This window comes from Atractosteus spatula, chromosome 5 (assembly GCF_055471065.1).
Source record: "Atractosteus spatula isolate fAtrSpa1 chromosome 5, fAtrSpa1.hap1, whole genome shotgun sequence".
NCBI classification, from domain to species: domain Eukaryota; kingdom Metazoa; phylum Chordata; class Actinopteri; order Semionotiformes; family Lepisosteidae; genus Atractosteus; species Atractosteus spatula.
In genome coordinates, this window is record NC_142710.1 from 29,113,281 (window position 1) to 29,140,743 (window position 27,463).

General features: G+C 38.1%; 1 protein-coding gene across 1 annotated transcript in view; it reads left to right on the plus strand.

The window, feature by feature from the left end:
• The first annotated feature begins 202 nt into the window (after positions 1-202).
• Positions 203-27,463, plus strand: part of tspan15 (tetraspanin 15) — a 67,301-nt gene continuing 40,040 nt past the window's right edge. Inside the window, exons 1-3 of the mRNA XM_088916175.1 lie at positions 203-407; positions 16,775-16,960; positions 25,589-25,663. Coding sequence (XP_088772301.1) covers positions 324-407; positions 16,775-16,960; positions 25,589-25,663 — 345 coding nt within the window. The 5' untranslated portion in view covers positions 203-323. The remainder of the gene's footprint in view (positions 408-16,774; positions 16,961-25,588; positions 25,664-27,463) is intronic.

Genomic DNA, 27,463 nt, shown 5'->3' on the forward strand with positions numbered 1-27,463 from the left:
GCAAACTTGGCTAGACGTAGTCATCACTCCTAAATTATAGTATATTTAGGTAACATTTTAATTATAGATCTCCGAATGCATCGCAAGCAATGGGAATGAAGTGGATTCATTCTCCTTTTATAGGCATCGCGCTGGGCCCGTCAGCCAGACAGCCTTTCCTATTGGAACGCTGCTCTATCAATCAAACCCTGTCGGGAGCTGCTGGCCTTCGGTCGAGATAATGGAGCCCTTTCATTGACTTTCAGGTGTGGGAGTGGGAAGTAGGAAGTGTCGGGAGAAAGTACAGCGGGAATGTGAAGAGATAGGTACACGAAGAATCCAACATGTCAGGTGAAGTCCGGTACTGCGAGAGGCTGTCGTACCTGTTTTTAAAGTTTACACTCATCGTCTACTGCACTGTGTTCTGGGTGAGTTTTCGTTATGCCGACTGCTGTTGTCCTAGGCAAGCGAAGCACACGGTACCCCACAGCCCTTCCCTACGGAGTGTATCCGCGACAGTGTTGTTCAGGGCGTGTTTATACAGTGTAAACAAGTATCGCTAGTGGCAGACGGCTTGTGATACAGTTTCATTCGGTTGTGTTTCTTCAGTTAACAAAACCAACGAATCTGTCCGTCATGCAATACCGTGGTAACATTAAAAACCTTATGTGCTCTAGGATGGAACAGGTGTTAGTTGAACACATTTTGTCACTTCGTGCGCTGTACAGTGAGAGAGTACACGTACCGAAGGCAGTGTTCCAGTTTACCCCACCCTTTTGGGGATCTGGGTGTCACAGAGGAGTTTTGTCGATATTTTATTATTAATAATAATAGCTATAACATTATCAACGTCATTAGTAGTAGTACTAGCGAAATGACACCCTCTTCTGAATTTCGAACAGGAATTCCGACTCCACTTGGGTGCGTATTTTCAAGTTAAGTCCTAATATTCCAATAAGATCAAGAAAATAATTCGGACTGTTTTCACGATGTGTACATCTAACTATGTGTGTTATTCATTGATTTTCTAAATAATAATGAAATGGGATCCCATATCGAAGGACTGGGAACAGCTAGCGTTCGCTCAACTGCTGCTACTGACTCTTTGCTGAGAGCTCTCGGTCATTCTGATCAAGTGTGAGCCAAAAAAAGCTATAGGGCGAGTACCTAGTCACAGTAAAATGTGGGGAACCTGCTTGAGAATCTGAATAAGACTGAGGGATTTTTCATTACAAAGATATTTGATATTTCGGTGTGGTTTTAACAAAGCAGTTTTAACTATTTAGTTTTATCTATCTGTCTTAACAAAGCTAACAAAATAGTATGGCAACAAATTCCTATGTGTCTCACTGTAGATTGTTTTTTTTAAGTAGAAATGTTCTAGTTGAACTGTGGTGTGATCACTGTAGACAATCAACATGGACACAACTAGAGAGTTTCAGCACCACTGTATTTAAATAGAACTTCATTTGGTCTATTTTTTTGTATAATGTCATTAATTCCCACAAGGTCATTTTTTTGGAGATTCATTCAGTTGCTTAAGTGAATAAAAAATGGATCTCTTCAGTTCTTTCAATTTAAACTAATATCCTTGAACTTAACTTAATGCATAGTCAAATCCTAAAGCTAAATTATGAAGAATGATTTGAAAAAAATCATGACCAATTGAAAGCTGCTGTTGTAGCATCATATGATCATGTGCTTTGTGTTAATGTGCTCTAACATCTACTGGCTGTGGCCTCTGTTGATATAACTTACCACAGTGTTTTATTTTAGATGTCTGTAAACAAGGTTTGAGGGCTGTTCTCACTTTAAAAGAAAAGTTACAAATGAGACATCAGGTCATAGGCAGGTTTTGCTTGTTGGGCGTGGCTCTTGTGTAATGTTGATTACCCTTGTTTGCAGAGGAGAGCTCAATTTAAAGTCCCTTAAAAACATGACGAATTCTGTTTTACTGCACCTGAGCAGAAATATAGATCTTAATAAAGAATTAAACTTATTAAACTCTTCCAGGCTTTTTAGTCATTGAAGGTGCTGCTCTGTGAATGCGTCCTGCAGATTTTATTAGTGGCGTAATGCCACAGCATGCATCTTGGCAATCAAGTACTTTAGCTCCAGTAAATTCACACTGTCCTAAAACTGATTCATTTTCAGAAGCAGGTGGTTGCAGGCTTTCGTCTATTGATCATGGGCTGCCACTCTTTCTTCCCTCCCAGTGCAGTCCATGCTGTGATTTACACTGGCAGCGATTGCAGCACAAAGGCAGCGCTGCAGATCGCAAGACTTCACACCCTAGTCCGGTACTGTAGACATAATGGCGATTTTTAGAAAGTTGAACATTTGTTACGCCATGAGGGCGTGCCGGTTGCTGGGATCAGCAGTCCTGGAGCGTGGACAGTGCCGGAGCGGAGTTCCCGCACATACTCTGCGCAGGCGGTGTGAGCAACCGTGGTCGAACCCCCTGCCATCACCGGGGCACACGAGACCTGATCTCCTCTCACCTCTGTCTTGCTGGACCTCAGGGCTAGCTCTTGCTCCTCTGGGGTTAATTACTTTTATTGATGACTTGCCACTCTTTCACATTTGAGCCCTGTTCTCTGCGTAGTGGAGGGCATGTTGTTGTTTGCTCCTCTGCAGGTTTTAATATCGGGGGAGCTGACTGAAAGGCATTAATAGTAGCCAGTGAGAAACGTCAGATAATCATTGATGTCAGAACTAAGAGGTTTAAAGCATTTTCTGCAGGCACCCTTCATTTTGGGTACTGGATGTGAAGGTCAGCCACTTACTAAAGGTTCTAGTGATAAATGTTACAATATAAAATGTATTTATTTCGAGCTGGGCACATTAGATAATGCTAAATATATAAACTAGTTATGAATTAATGGATTTATTTTCTCATTTTCTGTATCTTTATTATTGGGAATGAAATGACATTTTGTAATAGCACACACTAAAAGAAAAAAGGTTCTGGTGATGACAGAGGGAGTGCTTGAAATACCTTGAAATCAGCTCATCATATTCCCCCTTGAAGCTGTGTAGCCCACTGATAGATGATAAAGAATGAATGCTAATAAAACGTACTAGAATCTTCACATCAATCATCATAAGGAAAAAGTTATGATTGTCTCACCTTGTAATGGGGGAAAAAAGAAACATTGCTTGAATGTGCAGAACTGGAAATAACTGGGTGGCACAGTGGCTAAAAATAAACCACACAATCCTGTTTGTATCAAATAAGATCATTCCTAGCGGTGTTTTATTTGATTTACTGGGAACAATCAAATATTTTAGGGTGAGTGCAGCTCAGGCCTGTGTCTGAAATCTGCTGTATTTCACAGTCTCGGAATACTGGCACTGGAACTGTTCATCTCAATAATACCAAGGCTTTTGTCAATTATTTTCAATTGTAAAATACGAAGGCCAGTCACATTTTCTGGTTTTTCATTCTCTGACATGTTTGTTTTTTTCAGAGTGCTGCATATTCAGCAGATTAATTTCTCTTTGTTACCAAAAGCAACTTAGCAAGTGTTTCTGACGTTTTATATTAAATGTCCTGCAAGCTAGACCTTTTCTGCTTAGTCATTTTTGTAATAAAAAACTGCTATCTGTTTGTTCTCTGTTGTGGTAGTATTTGGTGGCAACCACAATGCATGAACATCATCAGCTGACTGAATGCTGTTGCGGATGTGGAATTTTACAGTCGTAATGGTTCTCGATACAGTATATTCTTCAGAGACTCCTTTCTTCGGTAACCTATGACGGTGAATGCTGTCTGAAGATTCTTTCAGTGCAGATACCTTCTGTCCTTCAGTGTAGTGGTAGTCAGGACCGCTGGGTACATACTCCTTCTAATGTGGAAAATTCACGTTGATATTGTAAGAATATACACTTTGGTAAAGATATAGGTGATTGAGGCGATTGTATCTGTAAAACTAGGGTCTTCTTTTCTTGCTTCCAGGGATGAAATCATTATCTAAGCACAGAATTTTGTGATCCTGGTGGCAGTGCTCTTGGGTTGGGGCTTTTCATTCCTGGATTTGTTTCACACCTAAAACTGAAGCAGCAGGTTCAGTATAATTTTGTATGCCACCCTGTGATGGCGATGGTATTCCAGACCTGGCAGGCTTGTGTTTAAAAATACATATTGGAATAAAGCTTTATCTCTTTTATTTAACCACCTGTTTTAGAGTGATGTATTCTGACGTTAGTGCGTGACATTGGTAATGTGGAAAATCCTTTTTTTTATTCACGGATGAACTTCTTAATTGCAAAGAAGAATTCCATTGAGAATCACTGAAGGACTTTATTTTTATTACATCTGAAACACGCTCAAGTAAATTATTCTTCTACCCACATGTTTTGAATAGTTCCATATGCAATGCCCAATGTGGTGTTTTTATGTGCTAAAAGTTAATTAGCTGAGTAATTTCAGGCAAAACAGCAGAGGAGTAATACAGAAGGGTTTTTCTGCATTTATCTGCATCATTTCAAGGTAATTAACTTTTAAACATTTCCTGCATTGATGTTGTTGCCAATATTCTACTTCATGATTAAAAACATTTTATGAAAAGACTGTGCTCTTAAATTCTTAGTACTCACAGATATTGCCTGCTGATTTTTCTTTCTGGTAAAATTAAAAGTTTGAAACTTTACCTTCACAAGTTTGTTTGTATTTCGGGAATTTTGCCTGCACTGGCAGACGAGGTCTGGGAACAGCACACTTCCAGCACTGGGGAAAAGCCAGCTTAAAGGTGAGGAGAATTATGGTACAGGAAGAAGTGAGTAATCAGGAGGAGGACAGCCGAAGGTCCAGAGCAGTGGAGCTGGGAGTGCAGGGAGCACGGACAAAGGGAAATCTTCCTGAAAGATTGACCTGGATGGAATTGTGAAGGCTGAAGCCCTTCCATATATCTTTCCTAATGTGGGCAGTCGGTGCCACCTTCCCATCACCAATGTACGAGTACAAGCACACTGTACAAGTGCGGTATGCGGGTAGATCTACTCTGCAGGCTCTGTGGAGAAAGGGGCACCATGACACACATCCCCCATGGGTGCAGAGTAGCACTTTCCCAACAGAGCTGCAGATGGCGTCACGGCCAGGTTTTGATGACGCTGGCAGCCAGTGTGGAGAAATGGAGACGAAAGGAAGGGGAAGCACACGGACGCTCTACAAACACGGTTAAATTTGTCGGGGAGGGTGAGGACTGGACAAAATCAAAGATTCTGTCTTTCGTAGAGCTCCATCTTGGGACGTGAGAGTGGACCTTGGAGGAAGAATGCAGTTTCCAGACGTTGTACAAACACCTCCAAGGCCAGGCGTGGTTGATGTGGTCCCCAGAAGAGAGAAAGATCAGCCTTGTTGAGCTATCGTTGCCATGGGAGGAAGGATGTGAGGGGGCCGTTGAAGGGAAAAGTGTCAGATACGAAGATCTGGTATAGGACTGCGGATGAAAAGAGTGGCGGACGTGGTTGTTCCTGGTGGAGGTTGTATGCAGAGGATTCCCTGCACAATCAGCGTGGAGAATCCCGACAGCTGTTGGGCTAGCCGGGAGGGACAGAAAGACAGCAGCTCGAAGGCTGGGAGAGGCAGCAGAGAGAAAGAGCCTCACGCTGGCTCTGGAAAAGGAGAGAGGAGTTCAGCTGGAGGCTGGGAGGCGTTATGGATATGGGTCGAAACGTCTGATGAAAGCTGGGTATCATCTGATGACATCGATTCCCGGCCAAAAGCAATAGTCAATGTACTGTAACTATTGACCAAGCGGAGCATAAGTATATGTACTGTATATAAAGAAGGCAAATTTGTTTTCAGGATGAAAAGATGATACAAATGTTGTACACAGTGACATTCTATGATTATGAGGGGGGTTATGAGATTTTCAGTCTATTGATATTGAGAAAAGCATTTATGGATATTTAATAAACAAATATTCCCAATTTATTATAAGGAAACCCAAAAGCTTACATACATTATTATGACCAGATTAACCATTGAACAGAATGATTTAACTGTATATCTTTATCGTGTGAGCAGCTGTCAGTGTTTTTTCATCAAGACCAGTAAGATACATTAATAATATTGAGAAAGTACTCAAGAAAAACTTGCTACAACAAATAAAATTCCCTGTATTTATAATAAACATTAGTATAATCAAGAGGATTTTTTTTACTTTTTAAAAATACATGCATTGTTATGAGCTGACACATTTTTAGTATCTAAGATGTGTTTAATGTCGTGTTAATTAATTTTATTGGATTTAGACATTTATATTAAATGTAAACAATTAGCATTTCTTTGGTGAGAGTATTTATTAGAGGTCCATGACTATTGTGATGAATGACTCCTGTATCACATCACAGAGATTTGCCCTGAACAATTCACGGTCTTGTCATGTGAACCTAAGACTTGCAGTGCTCTTTCACGAATGGCGTGTATGTCTACGTAACTACCCTTAAAGACTGCAGCACTTTGTTACTGGACTTCTTCTGGTAGATAAATACTGTCATAAATGTACTTGTGCTACAGAATACTACAGCACTTGATTAGCAAGGACAGTCCTGTTGTAAATAACAGCAACAGTATGCTCAAGAAACAATCAGCTTTGTCTTTTTCTGAAAATCTGGGTACAATGATGTCCCTTGTATTTCCTTTAGGATACACTACCATTAAGTCTGAGAATAGATAACAGTTGAAGAGATGATTTCATACTGTAAGTGCAAAAAGAGCCTTTCAGAAACAGGATATAAACGCAGGCAATGCTTCACAAAACTGCCTATAAATGGCTGTAATAAAACGTTCAGATTTATTGTTGTGTCTGATTGTGGAGAGTGTTGGCTATCACAGTATCTTTGTTGCAGTTTTTGAACCTTGGACTACAATTTCATGTGCTGTAGTTCAAAAATCAGTAAATCCCTGATAATGTGTGTATGTTCTGTAAACACTGAGTATACAGAATTTAGTCAGCTAGATCTATTTTTCTTTTCCTAAATCTATACAAGGAATGGCTTGGTTCATGGTTTGTTCATAGTCTGTTGATACGGTATATGTATTGAGACTGATTTAGCTTCTTTTCCGTTGTTGACTTAAAAAAATAGTTATTTTAATTGCCCTCGGTAGTTGCTCTGGTGATGTTCAGGTATATAGACGTCCAGGACTAGAATGATGTTTGCAGCCTTTTAATGTAAACCTCTTTAAAGAGGTCTGTGTTTATTTTATTACAAATTACAGTCTCTTCATATTTGCTTCTCCCAAGAAAGTGACCTCTGTGATCACTACCCATTGAGAAACTGGATGTTTTATTGCTCAATGTTTAGCACAACAAGGCAATTTTTCGCTGAGAGGCTCCAAAAGCAATTATGATATTCTATATTTATAAACTGGAGAAAATTACAATGGCACAGCTGGATTAATTTAGCAGATTTTTATGTAAGTATACTGTACATAGCTGATAAATTGATAACAAATGTTTAGAATTCATATGTAAAAGGACAGTTTATGGATAGGAAGATGCAACTTGATGAGTGATCTTGGTGTGCAGTAACCCAACCTGTTAAAGAGTGCTATAGTAAGATTTAGTTAAAAGCTGTGTTGACTTGTCATAACACTTTTTAAGTGCTTTTAACAGTACAGTAACTCATACTTGATTTTTTGCTGGTGTCACTTCTGTTTGATCTTCTGAATACACTGTGTCCTTAGCCTTTACATCCCAGGGAATGTAGCTCATATTCCAAACAACATGCCTTCTAATTTTGTGTTAGCAATGTTAGTTTTAAACTTTGCACTCCCATGTGGATTGGGCCATCTGTTCTATTGAAAATGATGAACAGCAATAACGTGATAACATTCAATGTTTAACTAACAATGCACTGAATAAAAAAAGTTTAATCCTTCAGTTTTTAAAGCACAGCAAAGTCCACATTTGTCAAGTGTACACTTTTCCACTGAGATACCTAAACACAGACATTGGAGTTTGTGTTTGGCCATGCCAACAGGCAACAGAAAATCTCATTTCTCTTAAGAAATGGGAAGGAAAAAGCAAATGAACTGGTGATCCTTCTTAACCGAGGGAGAAAGAGACTGAATCTCAGGCACATCCTTTGTTTTCTGTCAATGAGGTATAGGTGGCATTGTGGGTCACAAGAGCTCTTCTGCCTCTTGCTCTTTATTGCCTCCTGAAACCCAGTAATTATGGATAAAAACAGTCACAGTGATTTTTCAGCCACGTGACCTCTTTCAGAAAACGACTCAATAGATAAAGCAGAAGAACACAGTGGATATAAATAGGGGATCATCAATGTGGGAAGTTAGCGACGTCCTCGTATTCAGTCCCCTAAATGTAGATCTGGCTTCTTGCCGTTATCCGATTTCCCTCAGCCTTTCAAGGTGTAGTATGCTAAAAATAAGCAGTGCATTTACATCATATATAGAGCTGTATATAAACTGAGCAATAGAGGTGTGAAGGTCCGTTGTATACAGTATTAAGTATTAAAAAGTATTTACTGCCGGTCCCTTAATGGTATTCCTGAATCAGACAGACCAAGGTTCTTCTTTACCTCTTTACCTTTTGATGAATTTAATATGTAAAAAATTACATCTGTCTAAAGTGTCAGCATTGCAGAAGGATAGATTATTTTTGGCTGAGGGTTAATGGGGTGTCACAGTCAAATACAGTTTTGTGTAATCAGTACAACAGCTTCCTGATGATTTCTACTGGTGGGAGCACGTATAGGAAAAACAGCGCTGGTTGAGGGACTTCGCACGTCACTTGTGATATAAATGAATAAGGATCATTACTCTGAGTGCACTGGGATCTGTTTGTTAATTATGGTTTGAACCAAGAAAGGACATATTTAGAGAGGCTGATTCATGTTTCTGAACAGTTATTATTTGATGGTGTCAAAAGCTGTGTTTAGATGTAAAAGGACAAGAACAGTATCTGTGTTATCTGTAAGGATGTGAAGATAAGCACATCATTCACTATTTTGATTAAAATTGTTTTGGTGCCGTGGATGGGGACAAAACCCAGACTGAGATTTTTCATAATGTCATTTGATGTAAGGAAATCAAGTAATTGTTTTGCAACCAGCCAACCTAAGAATTTAGAGATAGGCCTATAATTCTTTAGAGAATTAGGATTCAAATTTGGTTTCTTCGGCAGTAACTTTCTCATGCCACCCTTAAATGCAACTGGAAAAGTACCAGAAAGCGTAGAGTTATTACCTATATTTAAAAAAGGTTTTGGGGTTAAGTGTATGAAGTATGTCTTTCACTAAACTAGTTGGTATGGGGTCCTGAGGAAGGATTCATAGATAGGCTGATTGATGGGAGACAGAAGGAACAAAGTAATATTTCTAATGCTGGGTGCAGCACTTTCGGCATATTTGCTTCCTAATACTGCCATTCTTTTCATTTTAGTACTGCATGAAGCCAGCTAATCTTTGAAAGGATTGAATGGTGCATCCACCCATTTGTCTGTAAGATTAGCTGTAGTTATTGAATAGAAAGCAAGGACTGTCTGTCAGGTTTGAGTAGTAAACTCAAGCGTGGTGAGTACTATTAAAATGAAAAAAGGAAAAGAGTATCACAATTGAGTATACAGTAGCAATGTAGATTGATTTAGTAGAACAGAGTTGTTGCAATTCAAAGTTAATAAACCCCTTCTCCTCATCTGAGGTTAAACCTCAAGTTAAACCTCAAATTGGCCAATTTCCCATTGGCCCTTACCAATCATGGCCTCCTAATAGTCCCCATCTATGAACTGGCTTCTTTACTCTGCTCTCTTCCCCACTGATAGCTGGTGTGTGGTGAGTGTTCTGGCGCACTATGGCTGCTGTCGCATCATCCAGGTGGGGCTGCACACTGGTGGTGGTGGTAGAGGGGAGTCCCCATTAACTGTAAAGCGCTTTGAGTGGAGTGTCCAGAGAAGCACTGTATAAGTGTAAGCAATTATTATTAACTATTATTATTATTAATAATAAAATAATGGTCTGACATGTTAGGGCTTTTTAAAGCAAAATAATTAGTTGTGAAATGTAATAATTAATGACCAAATGTTTTGTTCATTAATGTAAATACAGTAGCTAAATGGTCATTATTCTATGATTAATACAAATACAGTGGACTCATGAACATTATTATGTGAATTTTGTGAATGATGTGATGCAAAGATGTTGACAAGGTTTCTGCTGGTGTATGGATGTGTGTAAAATCCTTACTTCCACAGGCCTGTAAGACGTTTGCTGGGGGGGTGATAAAAATAAAGCGTGTGCCTTTACGATTACTGAGTGCAGCGATATGAGCATTAAAGTGGAGGAAAATACACTTACAAATTTCAAATCAAGCCATGGGGACAGACTGAGATGTTCATGGCCTCTGAGAATGTTCCAGTACTAGCCTGATACCACAAGTACTTGAAACCTCAGATGAGGAGAAGGGGTTTATACTATATGCAGTGCAAGTCAATATCACTTTCATACAGTATATTAAAATGTGTCAAAGAGAACAGAGTGATAGCAAATCCTGGCATGTAACCTTTTCAAACAAAGCTAGATTGCATTGCATTAAATAAGGTGTTTTTTGAGTATGTTCCTGATGTGAGCCCAGCTCTGTAATTTTTGGTTAAGTAAAAATATAATGAATTTTTGAAGAAGATTAATTTTCACTAAGTAAATGCTTATATTAAGATTCTCTACATTCAGATAAAATATTACTTTAATTTCATGCTCTGACTGTTAAATTACAGTACAATTCAGTGAAGGATGAAACAATTCTCAGTGCAATATCTTGTAGTTGTAAATTGTTTATGAAAGAAAAGAAAACCTCTGTGTTTTTGTGCCACAACTCTCAAGCTTTGGCAATTGTAGCATTTTGTGTGGGTGAATAAACTGTGCAGAAATATGATAATACACAACTTGGTCCACCCAGGCTGTGCAATGTTAAGCAGAGTACATGACCAAGTAGTGTTCAGTGATTTTTTTTTAGTTTTTAAACCCTGCTCTTTAGCCTAAGAAAACTTCCACACCACTGAAATCGGCAATTGCTATTAGCATGTGTTTGAAGAATGGCATTCTAGTTACCTTTGAAAGTCTCCATTTGAAATCACTTTTTATAGTCTATGCGTAAGCATTATTTTTATAATGGGAAAAACTTTTCTATTTATACAACTGTACTTGTTTCATAAAAGTGAAATTAAATCGCTACACTCCTGTGATGTTTTGATTTTGCAAAACTGATATGAACATGTCTGCTGCTGTTTTAAGTGTTAATTAGCATGGTTAATGATGTCAGCAGCATGTGATTTAGGAATTCATGCTAGGGACAACTGATAGTTTGTGTTTTTCATTTCCTTTGGAAAGAAATAACTTTGTATTCTGCTGATTTCGATGTGCAGTTCTCTTCAAAACAATTCTTTTAAATTCCTGTGTTTTCTACATATAGGATAAAAGAACGAAATTATCAGATGGTAGATAGTCACAATTCATGTAGTATGAGTCCCACTGGCTGCAAGTTTGAATCCAGGCTGTGGCACACTCTTGAATTTGGTGCATGAAGACTAATTCAGGACTATGCCTTTGGCTGGAAGATCCTGAGTTTGCTGTATAAAGGCGACATCTGTCATCACCCTGGCCTCCACAGGACTGATGAGTTGCATTGAGAGCTTCTTCTGTTCTCCAGTTGAAATAGAAGACCTGCTTTTGTTGTTTTCAGTTCACAGCAATGGGCCTTGAAGCACAGTTCTTAGTACATTGATGTTTGCACTGGCACAAACCAAATAAAAACTATGTCCTGCAACTCTGTCTCCTTGGCAGCTGCTATTCATTATAGATAACTTTTCATATCCTCCAGACTTGGAGACTCAAGAGTTACTCTGCATCATTAAGTGGGATTTCGTGGTCAGTTATGGGAGGCAATACAAAGTTTTCCTCTGCCACCTGAGAAATATTATAAAGCTGTGGGCAACGCTGTTTCCAGTCAAATCCAAGTGATTGATTCGTGCTTTCATCACCCCTGGCAATCATTATTTGAGATCCTTTTCCATGACTCCTTGGTGCATTAATCAGGTTTCAGGCTGCAATAAAACATTGCTGTCAGAATGCCCTATTATACAGCATGTTCAGGATATCTCCCTCTTGCAAGACCTTTTGATACAAGACACTTAAAAACCCTTTTATTATTTTCCAGCATACACGGGCTCTTGTCACACACATTATAATCCTGTCTGTCAACTCTCTATGGCTATCAGAAGCAGCTAGAGATCTAACTGTGCATGCTGGAAATGCTCTGAATTAGCCATGTTTGTTTTACAGTTACTATAATTCTATTATAAAAATTCCTCCAGTCAAAGTAGCAGTATTATTTAAGGAATAACCTGCCGAACCCACTTAACAGATGCAACATTGTGTACCATTATACCCTCATTTACGTAGCTATTTGTAAGGGAATAATTACTAGATTGAAAATTCTGGGTTTTAAAATTAGATCATGTAAGATTTGCAGAATAAAATATTGTGAACAATACAGTAGAACACAGGTTTAACAGAAATGGTGACTGAAATGCCATTTAACATAATGAAATTAAAATTCATACAAAATGAAATTGTCTTTTACAGCCAGGTGGGAAAGTTAAATACACTTTTTTGTGTAAATGTAGAGTTCAACCTGTGTGTTTGTGTAAGTTTTGGTCTGAAAAAGAGGACAGATCACCCTTATTTAACTGACTGAACAAGTGTGTGTCATTCTCAGACCACTGGGTATCCGAATTTGCATTTTCTGTGTTTAAATGTGTTTTGTGCTTGTCTTAAATGCAACTTTTATGGTAAAACATGAGGTTGAACAGGGTTGTGCCCAGTTTATTAAATACACTCATATTATCACAAAACTGCACTTTCCATCCCTGCATTTGTAATATAAGAAGTTACAGATCTCAGCAATTCAATTAGGGAGCTGCATCAGCATGCGTAGGCTGCAAAGAAACAAGTAAAGGTTTATTCCATGCTGAAAAAAGAAGAAAGAAAACGCAACGTTTCGGCTTCGTCAGGTCCACACCCAAAGAAGGCTACGCAACCGAAACGTTGTGTTTCCTTTCTTCTTTTTTCAGCATGGAATAAACCTTTACTTGTTCCGTTACAGATGCCAGTTTGTTGAGCCTGTGTTACCCAATAGTTTGTTGGCTTACCTGAGAGCTATTGAATTCAGCTGACATGCTGAACGGTGTGGGACGCTCTGTGGGTGTGTCCCTGGTAAAGAATCACTGGGGTCTGAGACCTAGCCCCCTGGGGATGGGGGAGATGTTACGGTCACCTGGAGTTCATGTCATGCCCTGGTCTTCCGCCTCACTCCTGGCCTCTGAGCTGCCTGTTGTCAGTCTCTCTTGGAGAGCTCCTACAAACACTAAGGCACTAACTCGGATAAACAAAATGCCTGACAGTGCCCCAGACAGCACCTTGTTGTGGAACCCATTTCCATCTTGATGATTGACTGCTGCCATGTCCTAAAAGGAGTGCTAACTTACTGACTGGATAGAAACGTTTCAGCCTGCTCCTCAGAATGGGCATTCAAAGCAATTTGAGTCATTTGGATGAATAGTAGTAAAAGGTGCAGAGGCAAGGGTCTTCTTGTACAAGGTAATGGAATGGGTTTTAATCAGAAGAGTTAGATATTTCCTTGCAGTGTGAGAAAAGGGGAAACATTTTGCAGTTTTAATACATATTATAAAACATAACCAGAGAATTTTAATGACAAGGTAAAAAGAGTGACACTGAACAATATTAAGATAACTGGGGGCAACAGTATACAAATAAAATTGCCTTCGATGTGAGCCCTGTTGTCAGAGTTTGAAGGCATTGTTTCCTCTTTGACAATGGGACGGATCTGTAAAGAAACAATAAAATGGTGTATTTTATTTTCCAACTATGAAAAAATAATTTATGTGAAAATAGAAAACACTCTCCCTAGCTTCAATAAAATGTATATTTTATTTAAGCTGATTGTTTTATTTCTCCCTTGACTATGCATTTTACTTCTTGAAATAATTTGTTAAATGGGTTGGGGATTGGTTTTTGTTAAGAAAATAAAGCCCTTTAATATCTGCCAATCATCAGTCTTTTTTTTAAATCAATGAATGTTAGTAGTTGTAGCATTGCTGTATAAGAACATACTGTACAGCCGCTGAAAGGCAGTTTAAGTATCATTGTTAATACTGAACTACGACATATAACATGAGTTTGCATTTTAAAATATGTTTTTGCTTTGATTATTTTCATTTTGAGCTGCGAAATATCTGTTTAAAATGTATTCACCTTTTTTAAACAGTTGTGTGGTCTTCCTAAACTATTATTGAAACTATATAAATGGAGATAGATCTGCATGTATTTAGGAAATAGAATAAAGGTGGTCTGTACAAATTCTTTATGGCAAACAAACCTCTAAACAATGCTTTCAGTTGGGGTTCTCTGTGTTTCAGAGAGATTACATTTTTTATACGGTTTTCAGTTGCAATGAGTGGAGTTTTATAAGACTCGAAACAACCACCTACGGTTTATGGTACTTTCAATGCAAAGTTTTGCACTGCACTGAAATTTGTTAAAAGGAAACCAAAACACTGTGATTTCAAACATATGTTTTGGTCCATGGTAATAATCACAATCACCTTTATTCACCAAGTACATTTCATGTACTAGGGATTAATTCTGGTGTACCTGGCGCTGCAAAAACATTCTACATATACCATACACAGACAAGAGAATAGACATCATAGATTAATAATAATAAAATAATAATCTTGCTTGCTCCTATATAACACTTTTCTGGACACTCCACTCAAAGTGCTTTACAGGTAATAGGGACTCCCCTCTACCACCACCAATGTGCAGCCCCACCTGGATGATGCGACGGCAGCCATAGTGCGCCAGAACGCTCACCACACACCAGCTATCAGTCGGGAGGAGAGCAGAGTGATGAAGCCAATTCAGAGATGGGGATTATTAGGGGGCCATGATTGGTAAGGGCCAATGGGAAATTTGGCCAGGACACTGGGGTTACACCCCTACTCTTTTTGAGAAATGCCCTGGGATTTTTAATGACCACAGAGCGTCAGGACCTCGGTTTTACGGTACATCTCTTCCAAAGGACAGCGCCTGACACCTGAAGAAGGCTCCACGGCCGAAACGTTGTGTTTTCTTTCTTCTTCTTTTCAGCGTGGAATAAACCTATTACTTGTTCCTTTGCAGCCTACGCCTGCTGACGCAGCTACCCACCATTTCCTAGTTATGTTGCCCCAGACATATGGTTCCTCACGAGGATTCAGTATTTAAGAATGACAAAAGCAGCATATGTTACCATTTCCTGTGTCACAGTTTCTGTTCATATTTAAAATATTGCATCCTTCTCAGAATAGTCTTGAATGCTCTTTGCAAAACCTTTAAGTGAAGCATATTCTCGTGCTACAATAAATAAAACCAACAAGCACAATCTTTGAACTTCTTTTTCTCCCCACTGAAATAGAAAATATTGCCGTGCACAAGCATATACTATTGTGGATGACCAGTATAGCACATCATTTGCGTATATTCCTTCCCCATCTTTTTTCTTCGTCAGTGATCTGCATGGAGCGTACAATGTACTGTATGCCATTTCTCCTGGAGTGAGAAGACCAGAACAAATCTGTGGAGTCACTTGGCCCGAGCCTTTCCTTTCCTTGAGCTATTCGTTTTAAATGTCATAGCATTTCATGGGACAATACCATGGAAAGGTTACAAGAAATCCGTTCGAGCAAATGTTCAGGTAATGGTAATGGGGAGGCCTTTGCTGAAATGCGAATGAATAAGTTCTTTTGAGTATTGAAAATGTTAAAAGCATGTAGAAGAATGGGAAGAAGAGTGGAATAAAAACAGGCAACAATACAAAATGACAATATTCATATTCATATTGATGAATTATTAATATTTGAATGACCATTGCACTATTAACATTCCTATTGATGACTTATTCATATCGGTTATATATTATTAGCATAATAATAATACCATTAATATTAATGTCACATTGATTATATTAATTATTAATATCAGCATTCAATATTATTATAATATCAATGTTAATATTAATATTAATATTGGTTCATATTAACTGCTGTGTAACATAACTGAAGGATTTAATTCATGTACTTCAAGCATGGTCCTGCTAGTTGATTGTAGGCTAAATACTTTTTATCACAGGGATCACAGGAAACCTGTACTGTACTGGTGCAGGTACTGTACATCAGCATAGATTTAACAAAACTGGTTTATTCGGCCGCAAACAAGTGTAAAAATAAAACACCGGTTAAAATAAAATCTCATGTCATTCCCTAACTTTCATCATCTTGATAGATGTTTTTTTCTCCATATCATCAGCCGTGCGGGTTCCGTTTCCATCCTCTTCAACGGGACACACATTAATTCAGGCGGGCAGCTCAGGGTGTGAAACGGCGCTGGCCAAAGCCCTGCTGTAGCAGTCTGCCCGAAGGTCTAGGCATCATCAGCTCATCGATGGGGCCTCCTTCCCAGCACACAAGCCACTGCCAGGATGGGAGTGCGAAACAGATTGTTTGGCGGAGTGCACATCTATAGTGTGCGGTTGTGTCTGTGTGGCGGATGTAGGTAAAATGACTGTAGGCTGTTGAGTAGTGAAAGGGAGGACTGACAGAATGCCCCTCCAAAATCTAAAATACAACAAACCCCTGGATGCCTCTTTTTGATTTCCTGTTGCTCACCTGAGTTCATGTCTGTAACACTGCCTTTTGATGTTGTGTTTCTGCAGCTGATAGGGAGCTTCATCCTGTTCATTGGTATCTATGCAGAAGTGGAGAGGCAGAGATACAAAACCCTGGAGGGCACCTTCCTAGCGCCAGCCATCATCCTCATCGTGCTGGGAGTGATCATGTTCATCGTCTCCTTTATTGGGGCACTAGCGTCCCTGCGTGACAACCTGAGCCTTTTGAGGGTGGTAGGTACCAAGAGACATTTTCCACTCTTACCTTCCATCTGTCCCTTCCTCTTAGTGATTCAGGAAAAAAGAAAAACAGGAAGTGCCTCGGAGCCATCTGAGAAGTGTTTGTGTTCTAGGTGTTATACCAGTTATACCGTACCTGTTGGAACCACATGAAAGAGAAGCTGACAAATAGAAGGGGAACCATAAATGGACTAAAAACGATAATTGAAATTATTGCTTTTGACCCCTTTGGTAACAGATACAGATCATGATTGTTAGACTACTGTACTTACACAACACAGTTATTGTGCATCACAGCACCTTAATCCTTTCTAATGCTATTATGGAAGTGAATTGACTTAGAAGGCAATGTTTTCATTTCATTTCAGTGTCTTTTTTGGTCTTGGTGTAAAAAGAAAAGTTTAATTTTACCAAGCCGCGCCTTGTGGTGTGACCTCAAAGCCCAAGCTCAGTAAAGACTAAACTGTTTTCTGGTCATCTTAATCTTTAGAGGTTCAAGGTGTGGGAACATACATTATCCTTTTGAAATGCACAGCATGGGTGAGGCCAGAAGACAGAGTTTAGTGACAGTCACCAAATTCAGATCCACAAAGGTCAACTTTTGAAGATTCAGCTCATGCGAGTCACCTGAGCCTTAAATTGAACCAAATCAACTCTTCTTCTTCTTCGAATTTTCCCACTTATGTGGGGTCTGCTTGTTTGCACCGATTTTTCCACTTCGTACGGTCTGCGGCATCTCGGCAGGTGACTTTTGCGAGGCGCATGTCGTCTTTCAGCCGATCCAGCCAGCGCGTAAATGGTCGTCCATGGGGCCGGCGGCCTTCCACATTCAATTCGAGGGCGGTCTTTGCCAATGATGTGTCATCGCTGCGGAGCACGTGTCCATACCATCGCAGGCGCGATTCCCTCATTTTCTCAGTGATTGGGGCGACTTTGAGTGTTTTTCGCACCTCTTCATTCATGACATGGTCTAGTCTTGTCAAGCCGAGGGTCCATCGCAGCATCTTCATTTCCATCGTATGGAGTGCCTGTTCATGTTTCTTTGTCGTTGGCCAGCATTCAGTTCCGTATAGGGCCACTGATCTGACCACTGAGCGGTAGACTTTGGATTTTAGGCGTAAAAGGATCTTCTTGTCGCATAGTACTCCAGTGACCTGCTGCCATTTCATCCAAGTGGCGCTGACTCGATCAACTAATAACAATAATTTGTCAAATTTGATGGTTTAGTGACATTTTCAAATACATTGTTTTAGAGATCAAATTTCCTTTCAGGGTAGTAATCTTACAGTGTCAAGTCATCCATCATTTTATTCATCATGTCATTATGAATGCATTGTCAAATAAAGTAACAAAAACAAAACAGGGGCCAGTTATAATTAGAATGGCAGCTCAATGTATATTCTATTAAATTAACCCACTCTGTGTGTTAATATTACAGTAATACTCTGGTCAGTTACAATAGTACCGGGGTAATTACAATTTTCATTATAGTTATGCTGAGAAGTAGCACCTTACACATGAATACATTTCCATTTGCTATATGTAAGAAGTTTGATTAATTACAGATACAGAAACATGCTATGCAATACTAATAAAAAAGCAGACCTTAGCTACTTTCTTTAGAACTAATTAACTATAGATGTGTAAAATATATGTACATACATCACATAAATACAGTAGTATAAAGAAACTTTTAGCTTTTTTAGAGCTCTTCTTGGGATCTATAAAGACCCTCCTACCACTACATCATTACCCTCAGCTATTGTTTTTATACATTTTAGCCTAACTCTTGTCTTAAAACTAAAAAAAAATAATTATTTAATTTAATTACAGTGTTTTTAATTTTAGTAAAATATTTTATACAAAAATACCGTAGGCTCTCGAAATCTACAAATTGAACATTCGGGAATTAGCTTCGTTGCGATTGGCTCTGGCTGACGATGTCTTGGATGGAAGAGGAGCAGGGCAGAATGAAACTGAAAGTGCAGCTTTCAGATTAACTGCACCACGGACTAGCATCATGAGTCAAATCTCACTACTGTGTGAGCCGCTCCCTGCTCCCTGCTCCCTGCCCAAGTACCCACTACCCTGTATCTGCATCTCTGTGGTCTTGTTTATATACTGTAACAAGCGCTTACCATTCTGTGTTGGCAGCGCGGGGAATGACGTACGATGCAGAAGAGGGATTCGTGTTTTTTATCTTTCTATTGGTTTTCTATTACTGTTGATTGTTTTAGCTGTTCAATGTTAATTAAATTAACTTAAAGCCAATGCATTAATACTTTAATTCTCATATAAGGGAAAGTTCCTTCTTTTAACCTTACATACTATATACCACAGTACATTATGCAGTAGGGGTGGATTTGGTTATATGTGAATTTGGCTATTCAGGAGGGCATGTTGAGATGAAGTAGAGAAGACTCTACGTACATGCATCCATCCATTTTTCTAACCTCTTCTTCCAGTTCAGGGTTGACAACAACAGACAACAAGGCAGGGTACACCCTGGATGGGACACCAGTCCATTGCAGGGCAGACAGTCATGCACACACTCACCAGGGCCAGTGTTTCCAGAAGCCAGCTAACCTAGAGTACCAGTATGTTTTTGGACTGTGGGAGGACACTGGAGTACCCGGAGGAAACCCACACAAACACATGGAGAACATACAGACTTTCACGCAGCTATCACCGCAGGTCTAGAATTGAAACCAGAGCCCCAGTACTGCAAGACAACAATGCTAACCACTGCACCACTGTGCCACCCACTACTGTACATAAAATAGTTCATTCAAAAGTAAAAGTATTTTTTTTCTAAATGTATGTGGTTCTTAGATTCAACACGTGATGCAGAAGCAGTCTATTAAAAGTAAAGGATCTCCTGGGCAAACTGTAAAATTAAACAATATCACCAAGCATTTAGAAAATTCATTTTTCCAATCAAGCCTTGAATAAATCTTGGATTCATGGATTCTCAAGGGAAGTGCTAGTTTTGAATGCATTTATTTGTAATGAAACATTACACCCACTCAGCTAATGAGAAAGTATTTAGTATGCCACTAGCTGACTGCATTAAAGGTTTGTTCAAAAGATTAGGTAGAGTAGATGTAGTCAATATTTTGAGCAATGTATTAACACAATTCTATATAGATTTAAAATTTAACACCGCCTCTTTAAAACTACCTGCAACAAAGACGCATAATTTCTCCATTAAATATGGAATTTACACAAGTCATTTCTTTTTTTAATCTTTCCTCACACTCTGTGTTTAATGCCACTTATAAGAAAAATACTTTTAATCACTTTGGGATTATATCAATTACAGTGTACAAATACAATTTTGGCTTAGTTTATTCCAGAGAGTAAGACTCAAAAGCGTATTTCTAAAAACAAAAATTCTGTTTTAATAGGAAAACTTTTATTTGAATAACCTAGCAGCTGTTCATCCTTTATGACTTTTTTAAAATTGGTTTCATCTTGTGAATGAAACAGTTCATCAAGTTACATGTATTCACTCTGCACATCTAGTGCATAAAGCATTAAATGTATACTGATACCAATAAAATTCATAAAAATCACAAAATCGTTTGTTTTATCAAAATCTATCCTAATTTATCACACAGATATATGCTTTTGTGTACTCCTAAGAAAATGCTGCAGCCACTTTTTTTAAATTGCAGATTTTCTTTACTTTAGGTTCTAGATCCCCTAGTTCTGCATGAACTGGTTTTTTATTGTCTTCTGAAAACCTGCTTCATATTCTTTTTTCATCACCAATGTTACTTACGTATGCTGTTATCTAAAATAACCAGTGCAGGTTTTGTAAATGATAAACAATACATTTGCTTTAAATTAAAAAGTAACATTAAATCCAACATAACTGCAAGTTCTAATAGAGAGTCTATGCAGACCACGTGTCAGCATAGTAGAGTTAAATACCTAGACACTTCATCAAAACCTGTGTTCAAAACATGTTTTTTTACATTAAACAATATTGAAAAAACAAATTAATTCAGAAGTGCTTATACTTTATACCTTATTTGATCCTAAATATTTAATGGGAATATCTGAGAAATATAGAAAGAGAATTTCTGTAACTAATCTGTTTGTTTGATGTTTTTACAAATACTCTAGTATTTTTAAAATGCACCCACTTGTATTCAGCTGCTCTCAGAAAAGAGGGGATCATTCTGCATTGCCTGACTTGCCAGTATTGTAGAATGTGTAGAACAGATTTATGTAGTGCTGATACTGAAGGATAGAAAGCTAGAGATTTTCGTTTTACATTGTTATGCTTGATGAGTTTTGTATGTATTGCTCTATATTTCCCTTAAAAGCTGCAATTATTTTATTATCTTAACGTGCAGATAACTCTGACAGCTTCACTAACTTGCTAAGTACCTCCCTAATCAGCTGATTATTGCTTGCCCCTAAGCGTTCAGAAAGCTGAATATTTGTTCTGCAAGGCTTGTGTAGGTGAACTTGTAGCAAAGTATACAATTATAAGCAAATAACAGGCAAGATTAATTATGTGTTTACAAAAAAATGCACTTCTTTAAACACAATGAAATACAGTAGGTAGAAAATGTATTATGCCAGCACTCTACCTTCATGTATCTGTGATCCATGTTTCATGTGTCAGAAGAATCGAGACTCTAATGGAATAGCACTGTAACGCGATGTTGTTTTCAGTTTTTCCTGAATTTTATTAAGAGTGGCAGACACCTCTTTCTGGGAAGAAAAGAAGAGTAAGCACAGAATGCTAGTTATAACATCAAGATTGTTGCACGTCGTACAAATGTAATAGAATTTTTATTTGGAATAAGGATGTTGTATGAAAAAAGCTCTTTCTCTGATCAGATTTTTACTGTTTTTTCCCTGTAAATGCCCTTTTTTATTGCCTCTAGTTACTGAGAAACAGTTTGGATGTGATATTAGTCACCCGTTCATGTTGTAATAGTTGTGCTAACAGTTGCACTGAACAGTACTGCATTTATTTGTCTTGGAAAGTCGTACATCTGGCATTTTTACAATCATTTAGAATCCATTTAGATGTAGTACTTTGGGTCAAACACAGGCTGAATTCATGTATCTGTGCTTTGTAACAGATGTTTCATTGACTTCTTTGTTTTGGAACAGGGAGTTGGTGGTGATTTTTAAACCTTTTCAAGGAGTTAATTGAATGGCTAAATACATTGCATTTCAGATGTAGAGCATAAAGCACCAACAATTACATAATCATTTAAAAGTTTTTTTTATAGCTTGCACACTATATGTTAAAAAATGTTTTACTTTTGATAGGGATGCTCATTTGACTCTGTTAAAACATTCCAGAGTCTGTATTTGAATTAGTGAATCATATTGTAAAATAATCTTTCACATTAACATTTTTCATACTCAAGCAATCCTTCTTTGAAGAAAAAGAATATTAACGAAGAAAATATACATTCCTTGAAAAATGATTAATTAGGGAAAAGATGCAGGGTTCCAATAAATATTGGCTTGGGGGATGATGATAAACAGTGTCTAGGCTTAAATATTCAGGCAGCCTTAGAGAGGTAACACGCCATCTGGAGAATGCTAAAAAATGAGTAATTATCATTAACAAACAGTTGAAAGAATTGCATGATTTTGTGGGCTTTCGAGTTTACCTCCATAACTTGAAGTTCTCAGTCATGCCATCTGCAGAAAGACTTAACACTACAAAGAAGCAAATGTCTTATTTTATTATTAAACTAGTAGTCAGGAGATGGGTGGACTATTTCTTTATGATTTTTATTATTTGTTTATTTTCCCACTTTGAGTCATGAATAGCCAAATCTTTTTAACCTGGGCAGTGTCTTTGCAGTAGCACTCAGACAGGTGCAGAAGAAGTGGCAACAGCTGTTCTCCATGGTGTGAATTCTTAATCCAAGACTGGATGGGTATTTCGCATAATTTAATTAGACTAAAAACAGGCGAACAGGAGGCTGGTGGCTTCCCTCTGAAACAGCCTGCCGAAGTGTCTCCCCCTGGTTTGTTTTTCCTTCCAGTAGTTTTGTCTTGATTATCGTTAGGGTAAGGCCTCCCAAGGTCGTGTGTGTCTGCATGTTTGCATGTGTAGAGGGAGTTTAAAAGGCACTCTTTTCTTTTTACATTTCTGAGTTTCACATCTGTTGCCAAATCCAGGAAAAATAAAAATAGAGATCCTTGCAGCTCAAAACGGATTTGAAATGAAGTGCTTCAGAAATCCTTTGTTTTTTTCAGGTTCAATTAAAAAAATCGTGATTAAAGCGGTGCAACACACATCTATCGTATAACAGTGTTCTCATTTGTACAGACCAATTATTTCATTTTGTCCAGCAACCTATGTTAGTTTAAGCTCTCTAAACAGCTTTGTGCCCATACAGTACATCCTCTAAAGCAGTATTTTCCATTGTTTTAGTTATTTGTTCAATATGTGTGCTGCTCAGTGTTATTCCACAAGGCTCAGGCTCTTTCTGTGGTGTCCAAATCAGAAACAAATGATATCAGAAAAATAAACATTGTGCTTGAAGTCGCTGCGGCTCCACATTCTCCATATTTCAGCTAGTCAAGATTTTTGTAGGGGAAGGTAATTTGTAGTAAAACCTGGAATCGTGTTTTCTTTCTCAAATGTGCTTTTCTTGATTCCTGAAGGAGGAAAGATGAACACAAGTGTATCATAGACATGTCAAAGACAAAATGTTTTTAAAATATCCTCCGTCTGCCAGCTTAACGACAAAACAAATAAAGATGGTTTCAAGCAAGGATTTACTAATAAATTCAACTTCAAAAGTTGTATACAAGATACACTGAGTTCTATTGTTTTTTCTATGTATTTTAACATAAAACTTTCAAGAAGAATTATTTTACTTTTTGTATGAGCTTTGTGAAGCATTTAAACATTGTTTCTGTGTCTATTTTTATTGCAATGAATTTTTTCTCAGATTTATACTGATGATGAATTATTGGCTTGTTGTCAGGCATTAACCAACATGTGAAAAATAAAAATGAAGTGTTGTGGGAAGAGTGGGATGTTGAAACCTGTTGGCTTTAAAAGAGAACTCGCCGTTCTCAAATATAGAAACCGAATTTCCATTGGAAAGTATATTTGTTTTTTTTAATGTTGCATTATTTCTGTATTTGTTGGAGAGGAGGTTATTGGATATTTCTCCAAGCAGTTATGCCAAAGATCCAGTAGGATGGGTCTCCACTGCCCGGTGGGACAGCCCAGGGAAGGCTGTTGCAGTGCACTGTCCTTCTTGTGGCTCTCGAGTCTCGAGTGGGAAATTAAGATTCCTGCTGCGTGCGCTCTCCTGACATCAGCACGATCATACAGGCCTTCTGCATAGAGAGGAGAGCATGACAAATGGTCTGAGACTTTTTTTTTTTGCACTTTTGTTGTTTATTTTGACAATAAAATGGAATCGCCTCCTGGCAGGGGCATTTTGATGTATGGCCTGGATGTGACTGATAGAAAATATGCCGAGGCAGCCAGTGATTTACATTCGCTCGCCAGAATTTTGGCAATTTGAAAGCCGACGCCAAAGCAACAGCTGCCATTTAAAAGGGGTTTGTTGTGCTCAGTTGTTTTGATGATAAACACGCAAATACCTTTCCGAATTGAGGATTCATGTGTAATTCAGCATGTTTTTCCAATTGATTATATCTAAAAGACAACAGGACATTTGGAATGTGCTTGCCCACCCTCTTGTATCTGTGCCAGAAATGATACAGAATCACTGTGTTGGCTACTTAATCTTGCTTAATAATGTAGTCACATTCCTTTGTTCATGTTCATTTGATTTAATCCCCATGGATTCATGCAAAACAGTGGAACCTAACAGGTGTGTGTGATAGAGTTGCTGCATAAAACATTTTAGCCGGAATAATTGATTAAGGGTCACTCGTTATAGATGGATGGGGAGTAAATCCATCCTCTGCTCTCTGAGACTCATTGCTTATCTTGTTTGTGTTTAAAATTATTTTTGTAGACCCCTCACATCAATTAGGCTCATACAAAGGCTTATATTCTACACTGTTTGGCAACACTTGACGAAGGCATAAAAAGTAGAAAAATGTTGTAATTTTCCATTCGGTAAGCTGTGTAGGTTTAGTAGTGAAAAGCTTTTCTTTTTTTTTTCAGAAAGGGGCAGCAGTGCCACTGTGGACATCTGGCTTCATCCACTATTCACTCTCACAGTTTTTCAAAACACCTGTTGCCTAATCTTTTGTGATCCCCCTCCAACACACTCACAACAAGAACTAGAAAACCCATTAACCTCTGGCTAGACTCACTGAAAGTTTACTTGCGTGTACAGCTATCATTCATTTTTTGACTGAAATCTGAAGTACATGCATGTGGAACATTTTGAACATTATTCAGGTAGCAAGGAGTTCATATTGCTCAAAGCTCTCCTCCTGATCTGTTTTGTTTTATGCTTTCAGAAGATAAATGTTTTTCTTTTACATGTATGTGTAAAGAGCTGGACCTCTAATAATGTTCAGTCCTAGGGTATGACGTTTGTCATTTTCATGTTACATATTTTAAAATAAATTTAAAATTTCTTTAGGATGTGAGCAATTGTAAAATTAAATTTACAATTCAATTATTTGTTTCTGTAGTTTCAGTATGCTCTGACGATCTGCCTGATCCTAGAGCTTCTCGGTGGGATACTGGCTCTACTTTTCAGAAACAAGGTACAGTTGACACTTTTTTTTATTTTCCAGTTCACTAATTCATGTATCTTCTGAGCCTAAAATTTAAGAAAAACTCCTTTCTTGCCTTAAAAAAACATAAAAACCCTATAGTTCTGGGGTAATGTTTCAGAGATTATTTATGTTATTAATTTAGGTTTGCTATAGTCTTGGAATAATATGGTAAAAAAAATATATTTCTGTCAATTTTTGTTCATGCTACATGTAATTTAATTTATTTTTATTTTATGTATTATAGTGGCTTTTAGGATTACCTAGGTCTACCTTTTATAGGTTGTATCAAATTAAGATGACTGGTAATAGGTGTGCATTGATGTGCGCAACAATTATTTGTACAGGGGAAAAAAGTTCACAGTCAAAAGTAAAAGCTATTCATGCATGAGATTACACAATTGGGCTGGACTCATTCAGGGTGGCTAGAGATTACTGTACATACAGAGGAAAAGTGTATGGTGATGCCACTCAGAAAAAGTTAAACCTAGAAATTAAAGCAAACGCACAAAGATTCATGGAATGATAGAAGATGAGCAAGACTCGAGGAGAAAAGAGAGGAAAGAAACCTACAATTGTGAAGGGGAAAGTAAGAAAGAAAAGAAGACGTTGGATTGAAGGGATGAGATTCTACTGTTCTGTGTAGCCATTTAACTGAAATGGTTTCAGGATTGTTAAGAGGTATTGCATGTTTGTAATGGTGTTCAAAGTAGCAGTTATTTTGAATGTGGTAGTATCATTTGATGGCCAGGAGTATACAGTATCTGTTATAAACAAGAACCTTAGAGAGTTACAGGATGCTTCCAGGAGGGAAGGTTAGCTTGACTTTTATAGTCTCAGTCATAAAGCCTTAATAGTATGTCAGCAATATTGTTCAAAAGAACAGTACTGTAGGTTCTTGGATTAATAATTTTATTAGACATATTTTTTATTTAGATTTGCCAAATAATTTTTGTGGAATAGCCAATAATGTGATTTTACATCTCAGCCTGCTGCCGTGAACCCCGCAACTGCACACGGGAGAGTGAGGAAAGTGCAGCCAGACCCCTCCCACCTATTCACCTTCCAGCCCCTCCTCTTTCTAACACATCAGATCCATGCTGGAGGTTTGTTGCATCTCTCACCAGTGGCACTGCATGCCTGCAAGCATACAGCTGGTCACGAAGGTCTCTGAGGGCCAGGAGAACCATGGCTGATGAATCCTGTCTGACACTCGGAGGCTCTGACAATTCCACTTGATAGGCTTTGATAGAATTTGTTCATAGCTTGTGACACGACCCAGGTTTGAACCCCTGACTGTAGAGCTCAATCTGTGCTCAAGCTAGTGTAGGGAATAGGGATAATAGTGTTTTAAGATTAAAGTATATGTATTGTTTTCTTTATATCTATAAACTGTTGAGTGATGGAATCAGAGGTATACAGTATTTATTGTTTTATCTGTGTAAGACAGACACTGATTATGTGAACAGGAATAGTAATAGCATGTAATAATTATAGAGTTAATTGTGATGGCAAGTGTTTCAGATTCTGTTATCTAAAGGAGTGAACACTTTTTGCAGTGCATATAAATATTGCACCTAAAGCATGCTTTAGATATGCAAGTTCAATGATAAAAACAACTTTTAGAATATTGCTATGAACAGGTGCTAAAAAGCAGCTACTCTGATTTTAGATGTCAATGCCCCGAGCACATACTTTATACCGTTAATAGCTTTTTTCTGCAAAATGGAACTGTGCTTTTCCACTGAGTGCTTCCTTTCCTTCACCTGAAATAATATTACAAAATGTTGT